Source organism: Ictalurus punctatus, chromosome 17, assembly GCF_001660625.3.
Source record: "Ictalurus punctatus breed USDA103 chromosome 17, Coco_2.0, whole genome shotgun sequence".
NCBI lineage: Eukaryota > Metazoa > Chordata > Actinopteri > Siluriformes > Ictaluridae > Ictalurus > Ictalurus punctatus.
The window spans coordinates 23,483,162-23,497,409 of record NC_030432.2 but is presented as its reverse complement, the minus strand read 5'-3'; the positions used below and the strand labels follow the sequence as shown (position 1 = coordinate 23,497,409).

The window sequence follows — 14,248 nt, the reverse complement described above, 5'->3', positions numbered from 1 at the left end:
TTCATTTTTTTTTATAAATAAATATATTGCAGATTGTGGACATGAGCCTCCCAGCACACAAAGCTCACTGCAGCTCGGCGTCTCTGAGTCAACCTTGTCCTGCTTTCAGCCCAGTTATCCACTTTCACACGAACTGCAGCCTCAAACTCGTACAGCTTTCAACCAACTTTCCCTTCCTTGTAAATCAACGTGTGAGCAGCGCGATAATGTCTGCAACGATAACCATGTTTGTTTTGCTTAAAACTGAAACCACCGTTATCAACCGATCAGACCGCAAAAATGACATTTTCAATTTAATCTTAATAAAATCATATCCAGAAATATTTTACTAAACACACAGACATTTATTTATTTATTCTTTTGTTTGCTTATATTTTAAATGATTCATTTTTATTTCATTTATTTATTTATTTATTTATTTATTTTAATTTCTACTGAAACGAATATATACATGAATATATTTTGTGCGATGCAGTATAACACAAATACAGCCCTGGCTGCATACTTTGGTATCTTTGGCATAGTGTTATATATATATATATATATATATATATATATATATATATATATATATATATATATATATATATATATATATAAATATAAATATATTACTCACATCCTCCATCTTGCATAGTGTTCTTCTGGGTTTAGTATGAGCATTATGAACTATGAATTATCAATGACAGTCTACATTCTTTAAATGCAAATTTTGCACTCAAATTAAGACAGATCCATATTCACATGAACTCAAGTCACATGGATCTCTTAAACACTGAATGTAAACGCTATCAGATTTATAAATACGCATGCAGTTGTGGCTTTCATAGATCTAGCCTGGCTTGTGTAGTGATCTTTAGTTTTGCGAGATTGGTTGAATGAAAGCGCCTGACTGCTTTAGATTCAACGCTGAGGAAGTCGATACCTCTTATCCTGATTAAAGACTAATTCATTGTTCAATCGTATCGTTTTCTCATGACTCCAGTTGAGCAAATCATTTGAGATCAACCTAAACCAGTGGCGGCACTGACCTTTGGCTCCACTAATGACCAGGCCAAGCTCTGCACACACCGACACACACACCACCTCGTAGTCGTGACCAGTCAGGACCGCTCGGGGTGCTGGGTAATCACCTGCAAACCAAACAGAAGTTCATTTATTTCAATATGTTAAGTACACATTGAAAATTGAGAACAGGGACAAAAACCCAATATCCATCAGTGTTCAAAACAGGAGGAGGCCGGAGGCTCAGGAGGCTGGTCCATCTTCATTGACTAAGGTGTGAGGTCTGTAAAAAGATTCTCACATGAATAGGCAGTTGATTGATGAGGGGGAATAGAGAGGTGAAATGGGGTGTACACACACACACACACACACACACACACACACACCTGCAGCAGCTGAACACCACAACAGATCAATAATGCAGCAGCGTGACGGGAAAGTAACACAGCAAGCTGCTACATTAAAGCACTGGCGGTTTTCGATGCTTAAACCAGGAATTCAAGAACATTATTTTATTTAAAACTTGAATAAAACTATGAAACGGGGCAGTTGACTATCATGCTAACAAATAATATCTATTGGTAAATATGCGCAAAGAAGGCTGGGGAAAAGTGTCTTTATTGTTTAACCTTTTTGATCTTTTGTTCGAAAAAATTCACAAAAGTACTCCGCTCTCATGGATATCAATCAACTGCAAACACAAGGCAGGTTTATAAAAAAAAAACTTTGTTAAATATAGGTGTGCAACAATTATTGGTACCCCTATGAATTCATATGAAAAATATCAATATATTTGAAGTATATTCACATTAATATTTTAAAAAATTTTTAGTACACCTGGGTGATTAGGAACAGGAAATTGTTCAACCATGACTTCCTGTTTCACAGGGGTATAAATATGAGGTAACACATAGGCAAAATTCCCTTAGTCATTCATAACAATGGGTAAGAGCGAGGAATATAGCTGAGACGTGCGGCAAAATGTTGTTGAGCTTCACACAATGGGGCGTGTCTATAAGAAAATAGCACACGCGTTGAAAACGCCCATTTCCATCATCAGGGCAATGATTAAGAAGCTCCAGTCGACTGGAAATGTTATGAATCGACCTGGACTTGGACGTGTGTCTGTATCGTCTCAACGCACTGTGAAGAGGACGGTTCGAGTGGATAAAACATCTCCAAGGATCACAGCTGGAGAACTGCAGAAGTTAGTCGTGTCTTGGGGTCAGAAAGTCTCCAAAACTACAATCTGAAGTCACCGACATCACCACAAGCTGTTTGGAAGGGGTTCTACTCTCATCCTAAAACAAACTCGAGCTAAGATAAGATTTCTTTAATAATTCACAACACAAGATGATAGAAAACCTGTCGCGCAGATTATACAAGACCAAAATCTCAGATCCTGCTCGTACCGTGGCTGGTTTGGTTTTAATAATAATATAGTAGCAGTCAGATCGTGAGACGCAATATCACTGTGTGATACGTCCCAGCAAGAATTCTTATAATAGCACATCCTGTAGTGTTTTATTCCGCTTACACCACAGTGATTTGCCAACGATGAACTACATCTACAGACAATTTCTATCAGTTTATACTTACCTTTAATGTCATCAGCTAGTTCCTGTTATCACCTGCTTATTATAGCAGCTACAAACAGCCGTTCCCTCACCTGCTTCTCTTTCATCATCTCTCTAGAAGTCAATAAGACAAAACAAAATTCCAGCTTGTCACACTGCCAAGAAACCACAACGTGCAGGGTCGTCCATCCTGAGCAAAATTTAAAGTTACACTTTACCTCGAATTACTACAAAGCGCTCACACTGGAGACTCCTTCCATACAGTAAATGTTATATCATTCGCAGCACCCCGTGATTGATTCATTTCTTATAATGATCGATTATACGTTTGTTTTTTTCTTTCTTCGCTACGTGCACCATGCAGCATACAAGTGCTGTTTCTATAGAAACCATAACATATTAGAAGGTGAGCATGAGATTTTCAGCTGCACGGTTATAGACAATTAATCTGACCAATCAGATTACAGAATTCAGCAGCGAAATATATAAGTAGTAATTATAAGTAGTAGTAATAGTAGTAGTAGTAGTAGTAGTAGTAGTACTAGTAATATTAATAGTAGTAGTAATAATAGTAGTAGTAGTAATAGTAGTAGTAGTAGTAGTAATAGTAGTAATAATAGTAATAGTAGTAATGGTAGTAGTACTAGTAGTAGTAATAGTAGTAGTAGTAGTAGTAGTAATAGTAGTAGAAGAAGTAGTAGTAGTAGTAGCAGCAGTAGTAGTAGTAGTAGTAGTAGTATTAATAGTAGTAGTAGAAGTAGTAGTAATAGTAACAATAGTAGTACTAGTAATAGTAATAGTAGTAGTAGTAGTAGTAGTAGTAATAGTAGTAGTAGAAGAAGTAGTAGTAGTAGTAGTAGCAGTAGTATTAATAGTAGTAGTAGAAGTAGTAGTAATAGTAGTAGTAGCAGTAGAAATAGTAATAATAGTAATAGTAGTAATGATAGTAATGATAGTAGTAGTAGTAGTAGTAATAATAGTAGTAGTAGTAATGATAGTAATGATAGTAGTAGTAGTAGTAGTAATAGTAATAATAGTAGTAGTAGTAGTAATAGTAATAGTAGTAATGATAATAATGATAGTAGTAGTAGTAGTAGTAGTAGTAGCAGTATTAATAGTAGTAGTAATAGTAGTAGTAGCAGCAGAAATAGTAATAATAGTAATAGTAGTAATGATAGTAATGATAGTAGTAGTAATAGTAATAATAGTAGTAGTAGTAATAGTAGTAGTAGTAATAGTAGTAATGATAGTAGTAGTGATAGTAGTAGTAATAGTAGTAATGATAGTAGTAGTATTAGTAGTAGTAATAATAGTAGTAGTAGTAATAGTAGTAATGATAGTAGTAGTAATAGTAGTAGTAATAATAGTAGTAGTAGTAATAGTAGTAATGATAGTAGTAGTAATAGTAGTAATGATAGTAGTAGTAATAGTAGTAATGATAGTAGTAGTAATAGTAGTAATGATAGTAGTAGTAATAATAGTAGTAGTAGTAATAGTAGTAATGATAGTAGTAGTAATAGTAGTAATGATAGTAGTAGTAATAGTAGTAGTAGTAGTAGTAGTAGTAATAGTAGTAGTAGTAGTAGTAGTAGTAATAGTAGGAGTAGTATTCACACATACACTACATGTTCAAAATGTTGAAGTATTAAACATTAAAACCAGTTCAGATCCTTCAACCTGAACCTTCAAGCGTTCAGCTCTGTGCTTGTGTTAGTGTCAGAAACTAACACAAGCACAGAGCTGAACGCTTGAAGGTTCAGGAACTTAAATCCAGCTCCGTCTCATGACCACGAGAAAACGATAAGTGCCCACCACTTTGTCATTTTCATGTACAGCTCAATATTAACCGATGGTGGAAGAGGACTAAATAGCGTTCGAATGGCCTCACAGTCGAGCCAGTTACCAAACGTCCAGAATCATGACTGCTTTCCTTGACAAGCGTATTCAAGAACTGAATAAAGCGCTCACAGAGTCATTAGCTCGATTAGCGTAATGAAGAGGAATGAAGTTGTTCACCGCTGATCAATTCGGCGTCTAACGGCACACCGTGCGAGGCGAGCGAGAGATCATTGGAGCAGATATCGAAATGGTTACAGATTGTAACGTCGCTTTAATTAACACAGGGGTCATTAGTGTGAATACACGCGCTACTTTTAATAGACAACAAAATCCATGCTGTGCCAGATGATCAATATGGCACCGGATCTACTGATCCAGCTCCTTCCACATGGGTCTGTGTGTGTGTGTGTGTGTGTGTGTGTGTGTGTGTGTGTGTGTGTGTGTGTGTTTGACAGTATTCAGTCCTCTAGGGAGATCCACAGCTCGAGATCAGTTCGCTCATCTTCTTCACAAAAGATTCAATCAGACCGTGCGCGAGCCCCCCGACTGCCCGCAGGTCCCCGAGAGCACGCCGACAAGATTAGGGGGTGGAAATGGGAGCCGGGGCTGACAGGGCCACCGTGCAGGGGCTCCGTCGAGCCGGATGCGATTTTAAACACCGTGTGTTTAGGATACGGCGTTCTCTGCTGCGGGTATCAAATCAGTTTCTCCGGCGTGTGTCAGAGGTCTGGACGTGGACACGCTGATGAATATTCATGGCCTTTCTGGCTGCCGTGACCTCTACGGAGAGACGTGTGGAAATAAAGCATGCTGGGAAAGGAGAAAGGTCTGACACAAAGAGTCCTACACAACACTGGTATGCATACCAGTTAAACGTTTGCGCAGCAATGCTTATAGATGGATTTTCTCCATCGTTACTATTTTAGAATAATAATGAAGGCATTAACGATATGAAATAACACACACACACACACACACACACACACAGTGTGACAGTTTTATCTTGTAAATTGTTGCTAGTATTCCAGAGGAAGTTATAGAATTTTCAACCGTAAGCCTTTAATAATTTATTTTTTTTTTTTTAAATAAAGTACACGTACACTCACCGTCCACTTTAATAGGAACACCTGTAGACCTGCTCATTTATGCCGTTATCCAATCAGCCAATCATGTAGCAGCGGCACAACGCGTACAATAATGCAGATACAGGTCATGAGCTTCAGTTAATGTTCACGTCAAACATCAGAATGGGGGAAAAAGCAGGTGGACTCGTGTTCCTGATAAAGCGGAGGGTGGGTTCAGGAAAAAAAAAACAAAACTGTTCATGCAATAATTGAGGGTGTTTTATTTATTAGCCTGACGAGTAACAGTTTGGGAGAGAGATCACGAGGAAGAAAGAACTGGTGGAAGGAAGAGAAAAGAAGAGATTGTGAGGATGGAACAAATAAAAAAAAAAGAGCAAAAGACAAAAGAGGGAGAAGAAAATAAATATATATGAAAAAACTAAGTATATTGTTCAATTCAGGCAAACATATGGAGAGAGAGAGAGAGAGAGAGAGAGAGATTGAGAGAGAGAGAGAAGTAGGTAAAAAAAAGATCAACAGGAGGAAAGAAAGGGAAAGAGAAGACTGGAGAAATGAGACGATAGATGGAGGAATGGAAGTAGAGAGGAACTGTGAGGGAGAGAAGAAAGAGAGCTGATGATGAAAGAGAGACGCGGGGACAAAGAAAGGAAGAAAAGAAATGAGAATAACAAGGCGAAGGAGGCAAAGAGACAAGGACATGAGAAAAGGAGAGATGCAGAGTGCAAAAAAGAGTGAGATAGAGGGTTGTAGATAAAGGAGATCAGAGAGATAGAGGAGAAAGAGGAAAAACGGTGGAATAGGGGGAGGAAAAAGGAGAGAGATAGAAGGGAGAGCGTTTAAGAGACAGCGAGGATAAGAAAATGAGAGAGGAAACAAGTGAGAGCAAACATTTAAAAAAGAAAAAAAAAAGAACGAGAGAATAGGAAATGATATACGGATATAAGGATGAGCGAGGGAGAGAGATCAGGACGAGGAGAGAAAGAATGGATGGAAGAGAGTATAACCTCATAGTACCTCCCCCATCTGCCTCAATATCTTGTTTATTTATCTTGTTTATTTATCTTATTTATCTTGTTTATTCTTCTTGTTTATTTAATGTACATGTTGGCACGGAACAGAAAAAAAGGAGTGGCTCTTAATTTCATTGTACATGTGTATAGTGACAATAAAAGGCATTCATTCATTCAAGAGAAAAGCAGAGATGGTGAGGATGAAGAGATGGGGGAAATGAACAAAAGAAGAAGGAAAGACAGATCAAGAGGGGAAAAGCTTTTTTTTTCATTCTCATAAATACGAATCAAACTTTCAAAATGTCTGTTGTTCTGAAAAAGGGTATAAAATATGTGGCGCTTATATTCACCACTAGAGGGCAGTGTTACTTTATAAATCTTACGGACGTTCCGCTCATGAGGATCAGCTCACTACTACAATGCCATTTAAAAGGAACTATTTAAAAGAGTTAATAGGAAGGATGAACGAGGAAAACGTGTGCGTGCGTGCATGTGTGTGTGTGTGTGTGTGTGTGTGTGTGTGTGTGTGTGTGTGTGTGTGTGTGTGTCTATATTGCTGGTCACTTTGTAGGTTTACAGTTCGAGATTAAAGCTGATGTTCGTAACGCACAGTGCGTGTTGTGTATGTTGATCGTCCTCTATCCTTTATCAGGGTCGGTTACTGGCATCGCTGTTAGATGGAGATTTTAGGTTACTGAAGCGTTGAGATCATTTCGAATCCTGAGAAATCGCACACAGCAGCAGAATTACATATTCTTTACACCGTAAAGGATTCCATTAATTCCACAACTCCCCAAAGCAGTATAACAGTAACAATTTTTATTGTTCCCCTGCTGACACAAAACATTTTAATCACTAGCTAGCAAAGTTAGCTACTTGGAAAAGCTACTGAAATTAAGAATGTAGCCCCTGCTGATACAAAGCTTTTAAATCACCAGCTAGCAAAGTTAGCTACGTAGCAAAGCTACTGAAATATTAAAGAATGTACTGTATCCCCTGCCAATACAAAACATTCTAATCACTAGCTAGCAAAGTTAGCTATGTGGAAAAGCTACTTAAATTTTGTTAAAAATGAATAAATAAAAACACACAAAACATTCTAATAATCAGCTAGCGAAGTTAGCTACTTGGAAAAAGTACTGAAATAATAAAGAATGGAGCCCCTGCTGACACAAAGCTTTTTAACAACTAGCTAGCAAAGTTACTTAAGTAGGAAAAAAGTGGACAAACTTCTGAAATATTTTTTAATTTTTTAAGTAGTCCCTACTAATACAAAGCTTTCTAATAAGTATTTAGCAAAGTTAGCTATTTGGGAAAAGCTACTGAAATAAAGAATGTAGCCCGTGCTGATACAAAGCTTCTAAATCACTAGCTAGCGAAGTTAGCTACTTGGAAGATCCACTGAAATAATAAAGAATGTACTGTATCCCCTGCTAATACAAAAACATCCTAATCACTAGCTAGCAAAGTTAGCTACTTGGAAAAAACTACTGAATAAAATTAAAAATAACTTGAGAAAGACTTCTGCGGCGGGTTCATCTGATAAATATACATCATGTCAACACCGAATGCATCACCTTCACAAATCCCCCAAAACACGTACCCACTGAATGTATAAAATATCAGCGGGTGTGAGACACACAGCAGGGTTAATACGCTTTACCACTACACTATCACTCGCTGTAATAACCATAACACCGCACTAGTCAGAAGAATAACGAGTGCACTTTTAAATTGCCCCAAATAAGTCCTGGTGTGTGAATATGATATCGCGGGAGCCGTGTTTCTTCTCCTCAGGAGGGCAGAGCCGCAGCTCGCTAATTGGAGGCAGCCAAGCTGAAATACTTAATTAACAGTGTGAGGCTCGGCGTAGTTAATTAGAGAAAGCTCACACCTAAAGCAGAGAATCTGACACTCGTGAACAGCGGATCATCTGAACAACAACACGTCTGAGAAACCGCGAGCGTCTCGGGATGATTAGTTGTTGGTGGGATGAAATGAAGACAAAACAAATGTTTTTGTTGTTTTCTGAAGACGGCGTGGAGGCAGTTCCACCAGCTGAACGCGCTAATATTCTGCTGTAATTAGCTGCGACTGTCTTGCGACCTTTTTGTCATTACTGGAAATGTGTTCCTGCCGGTATGTGAAGAATAAAACCCTTGCTTTGGGGTGTACAGTTACAGGAAAATAATCAACGCAACGTTTTCTTCATTGGTTATTAATTAGGTTTAGATTAGAGTCCACCGGTCAAGTCCCTGTGTTTGAGAATGTATTTGAACGGATGCGAAGCTTTGCAGTGGGCACGAGTGTCAGAGCTGCCGTCGTAGAAAATCAATCAACAACGTCTGACCGATCAGAATTGAGATTTCTATCGAATAGTAGTTTCTCCGAGTGAGAAACTGACAAGAAATACAGTTGATGTTGCCACATATACACATTTATAGTACAGTGAAATCCTTTTCTTTATATATCCTAGCCGGTTAACAATCTGGGGTCGGAGCGCCGGGTCAGCCGTGCTAGCGCAAAGAGGATTAAGAGCCTTGCTCATGGGGCCCTACACTGGCGGCTTGTTAGTGCCGGGGCTTAAACTTACAACTTCCTGATCAGTACTCCAGAGCCTTAACTACTGAGTCACCCCTGCCTCATGGCGCGTAACGCGCCCATAGAATAATTTCCGCCTATTCTTCGGAAGGGTGCCATTACTTTTATACATTTGCCACGTTTCCTGTACGTACGCGAGACCGATGTCCGCAACTGTGTTACAGTCAGTGTCTGATCGTGTGTAGTAGTGTTACAGTGTGGATAAACCGTGTCTAGTTGTGTATAGTTGTGTTACACTCACTGTTATTCGGATTGTCTCCTATAATGTGGTGCCGGCCGCTCCAGTACCACAGCAGCAGAGTGGCGTCTCTGGATCCCGACACGACGTAGCAATCCCCGCCGATATACGACTCCGAACGTGCCAAACACGTCACAACATCCCAGTGGCCAAACACTATCTGTGTCAGCTTACCTGCACACACACACACACTCACATATATATATATATATATATATATATATATATATATATATATATATATATATATACATACACACACTATGACGTGTAATACAGTGACGCTATGTTTTCCCCCCAAAAATAATATAAAGTAGACACGAGATAAAATGACACACTTGTGGAGAGGTGGAAAGGCTAGTCGCGCCGATAGCAACCTTTTGCTAACTTTAGCTAATCGCATTTGTAGCTCGCTCACATCTGTATTAAAACTCCGGACACTGAAGGTTTGTTTGTTCGGGGTGTCGAATGTAGTCGACAGGAAAGAGGTGAGCATAGCTAGGTTGTACCAGTCGATGAGGAGGAACGAAGAAACACACAAAAATCACGGCAGTAGGCTTAAGACTCCAGTCTGAGATGGTTATCACCATAACGCTACAGCGCTAAGCTACATGGAGACGTTCCGTTCACGTTTACGCCGTACACAGCCGGTCAAAAGTTTGTGGACGCCCGGCCGAAACGTTTCTCGTGACGTTAAAAAAGCTCTTGATCCGACGGCGTGTGATTAAACGTGTGAAATCGGTGTCGTAGACAGAAATATAAACGTTCCGACGTGTTCGTCTCTTTCATTTGAAAACGAACATTTTATTTACAAAACAATCTTTATTTTTTAAACGGACGACTCGGAGCGAATTATTCCGAAAAGCAGCGGATGAGAGTCCGGCGTCGGCGGGAACTCCTTTAATACTGTTTAAAAAATCATCTCGGGGAAATTCCTCAAGAAACCGGGCGAGAAAACGCCAAGAATACATTTCTGGAAATTGTCGGTGAAAATGTCGTCTACTTTGAAGATGCTAAAATACTCAATTATTTTGATTTATCTTGGATTTTTTTAAATTTTTTTTTATCACAGCATGATTCCCATAGTTCCATTTGTGTTACTCCAGAGTTTCACTTTATTATTATTCTAAAATGTGTGTGTGTGTGTGTGTGTGAGTGGGGGGGACGGTGTACACTCATTATTATGACCGGTAGTGTATATTTTTTCAGGCGAAAATTTACGAAGAATGATATTTTTGGCAGAATGGACTTGAGCTATATTAGCCTCATAGCTTAAAGGGGTCATGACATGTTTTTTTTTTTATTTCATTTTATTATCTTTCCTGCGGTGTAATTATAATATTAGTAATTTTTTTTTTTTTTTTTTTGCACAAAAACCATATCAAATTCTGTAATTCATGACTTTTTTTCCACACTGTCTTTGACCCTCTGACTGAAACGATCAGTTTTTCTGGCCTTTACCCTTAAGACGTCAATGTATCCGCCCTCTGCTACGATTGGTTCACATCTTTTCCGATGAATTAATTATAAACACCTTCCCTGCCATAATACGTGTGGGACTGTTTTCAGCGACTGAGCGGCAGTGGGCGGGGCCAACGACGTTGTAAAAGTAGGTGTCCACGTCTTTCTGTAGTGGCAATCATATGTAAATGAGTTGGCCTGTGTGATGTCACAAATCCCGCCACATCCAAATGCGCCATTTATGGAACTTGTTTAAATAAACGCTGTGTTTGTACTGAGGAGGACGTATTAAGCTTAAAACTCGCAGGGCGTGTTAATGATACAATGACCTCTTATATATCAAAAGATCAAGGAAAATGTCATTCTCATGTCATGACGCCTTTAAGGGCAGGACTAGAAAGGGAAACGCTCGACCATTTGGTGGAAAAGTTATTCCTTTGAACATTGAATTAGAAGAGAGGAGAGAATACACACGCTGTACACATTAATATGCGTATCTGTGTATCTGTACCAGATTCTGAGGAGTAGACACGGAAACTCTTGTCCCAGAAGCCGCACACCAGAACGTAGCGATTGTCTGCTGTTACCACGAAACACTGCGAGTTGATCTGGATGCTCTGGTCCACCAAATCCGTGATCTGCCTCTTGTTCGTCCCTGTGTTGTTGGCTAGAACATAGCAAAGACGTACCAGCAAAACATTAATGTTTTTTTTTTTTTCTTCATGGAAATAATTCGGTGTTGTTTCCCCAATTGTTTGAGTGTGTGTAATGTTTTATTGTATACAATACCCATTCTTTTAAAGGGTACCGTTACTTTTAGAGCTCGCTGCATTTACATATTACAAATATCAACAATGTATTAAAGAATTTATTCGATATTGATTTTTTTCATCAGACAAACCTTTATTGAAACCAATAAACAAAGATAGCCTTTTCTGATGTAATACCATTTATACTCACCAATCACAGAGTCCATTTCAATAGGGAGGTGATGGGCCTGCTCTAATGAGTATCCTGGAGCACCCCGTAGACCTGTCACACACACACACACACACACACACACACACTCATTGGCAGTCACTATGGTCACACCCTATACACACTCTGATCCCACGCTGTTCTCTGACCCCTTTGTCCCCACTAAGGGGGGGCTTTTCAAACCCACTAGCGAGGTTTAGACGACATTTATTGATTTCTCTCTGTTAAGCATGAGGCAGGTCAGAGACTGTTCAGACCCTGAGGCAGACCTGAGGCCAGAGGCAGCCATTTTGCACCAGCAGAAACAGACACAGAAGGTCTGGTGGCCATGTTCCGGTGGATATGCTGTGCAGCTGTGGCCATTAGCAGAACCAAACCACCACCTCTACTTCTGACATCACAGCGCTGACAGCCCAGGAGGTGTGGGAAGAAACGGGAGGCTATGATTGGCTAATTTGGCAAGGCATGTGACCTCTGACCTGCAGGTGAGGCATGTTCCCGGGTCTACGAGGGTAATGCTGGGCACACGTGGCCGAGTGGGGAACGTGTGGTGGAGGTGGCAAGGGCTGTGTGTGTGTTTTAGTCAGGAACAAATATCAGGTGCCATTTATATATGCATTTGTGTGACTGTGAATAAACAGTGAAGCTCAGAATTCAAATCACTGTTATAAATGTTATATAAAAATCCTGGAGAATGGAAAAATCCCTATATTCCAGGAGCATATGTTCCAGGGTTCTGTGCTCCCAGAGTTAAATGTTTCACGGTCCAGTGTTCCCAGGGCCCTACATTTACCAGGTCCTATGTTCTCATGGTTCCCTGCACTCCCAAAAACCTTTATTCCCAGTGTTCTACATTCCAGGACCCATTTGTCCTAAAACCCCATGTTCCCAATGCTCTATGTTGCCAAGGACCTAAATACCCTTGTCCTCTATGTTTTCAGTATCCTACGTTCCCAGACCCCTATATTTCTAGACCTCAATGTTCCCAGAACCCTAGATCCCCAAACACCATGTTCCCAATGTCCAATGTTACCAAGCCCCTAAGTACCCCAGGCCCCTGTTTTCAGTATCCTATTTCAATGTTCCCAGAACTCTATGTTCCCAGGCCCTTATGTTCCCATAGTTCTATATTTCCAGGACTCCTTGTTCCCAGGAACCAATATTCCCAGAATCCTATATTCAAGGACCTATGTCCTATGTCCCCCTGGCCCATAAGTTTAAAGAGTACTATGTTCCCAATGCCCTATGTCTCCCAGTCCTTTACAGTATGTTCCTCGAGCCCTGCATTCACAGGATCCTGTGTTCACAGACCTCTGTAGTCATAATGTCCTATATTCCCAGCTCACTATGTTCCTAGAAAACATACATTCATAGAGTTCTATATTCCAGGACTCCATTTTCCCAAAAGCTCACGTTATCAAGGTCATACGTTCCCAGAGCTCTATGATCTCCAGAACCCTATGCTCCCAGAGTTCTATATTCTCAGGTTCGTCTAACCACAGGAAGAGACAAGGAGTGATATCTGACAAGCTCAACCAGTCTCTTCACTCACCCACGGTGTTGTGCCAGCGGTTGACAGCGAACAGGCGGCTGCAGGTCACCGTGACGACGGCAGGCATCGCCAGGTGTGGCAGCGTGTTGGCAGCCACGTGGGTGACCGGAGAATTGGAGGGGAACTTGAGTACCATGATGACGTCTTGCTGCATCTGCTCCTTAAACATGAGCGGGCTCTGCGGAAGGAAACACTGATGAAGAGACAGAGCGTGAAGGAGAGGGGAAAGGGAGCATGGGGGAGGAAGAGGGAAGAGTGAGAGGAACAGAAGGATGGAGAGAGGAAATTAGTATGAGGGTAGTGGTAAAAAATAAAAGAGAGGGTAGAATGGAAAAGGGAAAAGTTGCACACGGAAGGACAAAGTCGTCTGTCCTGAAGAGTTCCCGTGTCCTTCCATAAATGCTAAATAAACATCGCGGAAAAAGCTTCAACATAACAATTAGACACATCTGTCTATTTTATCGGTTCATACAGAGTGTCTGCCGTACATCTTTCTACTTTAAAGAAACAATAATGTATTCTTGTAAAAAAAATAATTAATTAATTAATTAATTAAAGCACATTCATATAAACCTGTGACTTGCTGCTGGCACTATTGTCAGAGCTGCTGTTATAGAAAATAAATCGACACCTTCTGACCAATCAGATTTAAGAATTCAACAGAACAGTACATTTGCATGCACACTAACAACTTTCCCATAATCCTCAGTGGTCAGCTTCCATCTGCTAAAACTTAGGGAAGGTTCAGTTAAGAGGTCTCACTGGGGTTTGGGAGGTATGTGTGTGTGTGTGCGTGTGTGTGTGTGTGTATTAGAGAGTGTATTATGCACAAGGTACAGGTTAAAGTTCAGAACAGAAACGATTTTCAATACTACTTCAAGATGTTACAGCAGGACGTTTAA

General features: G+C 40.1%; 1 protein-coding gene across 1 annotated transcript in view; it reads right to left on the bottom strand.

Moving 5' to 3' along the window:
• Positions 1-14,248, bottom strand: part of nbeab (neurobeachin b) — a 378,177-nt gene that overhangs the window by 4,755 nt on the left and 359,174 nt on the right. Inside the window, exons 49-53 of the mRNA XM_053687300.1 lie at positions 13,347-13,539; positions 11,777-11,848; positions 11,328-11,483; positions 9,359-9,529; positions 1,032-1,133 (exon numbers count right to left, since the gene is read on the bottom strand). Of these exons, the coding sequence (XP_053543275.1) occupies positions 1,032-1,133; positions 9,359-9,529; positions 11,328-11,483; positions 11,777-11,848; positions 13,347-13,539 (694 nt within the window). The remainder of the gene's footprint in view (positions 1-1,031; positions 1,134-9,358; positions 9,530-11,327; positions 11,484-11,776; positions 11,849-13,346; positions 13,540-14,248) is intronic.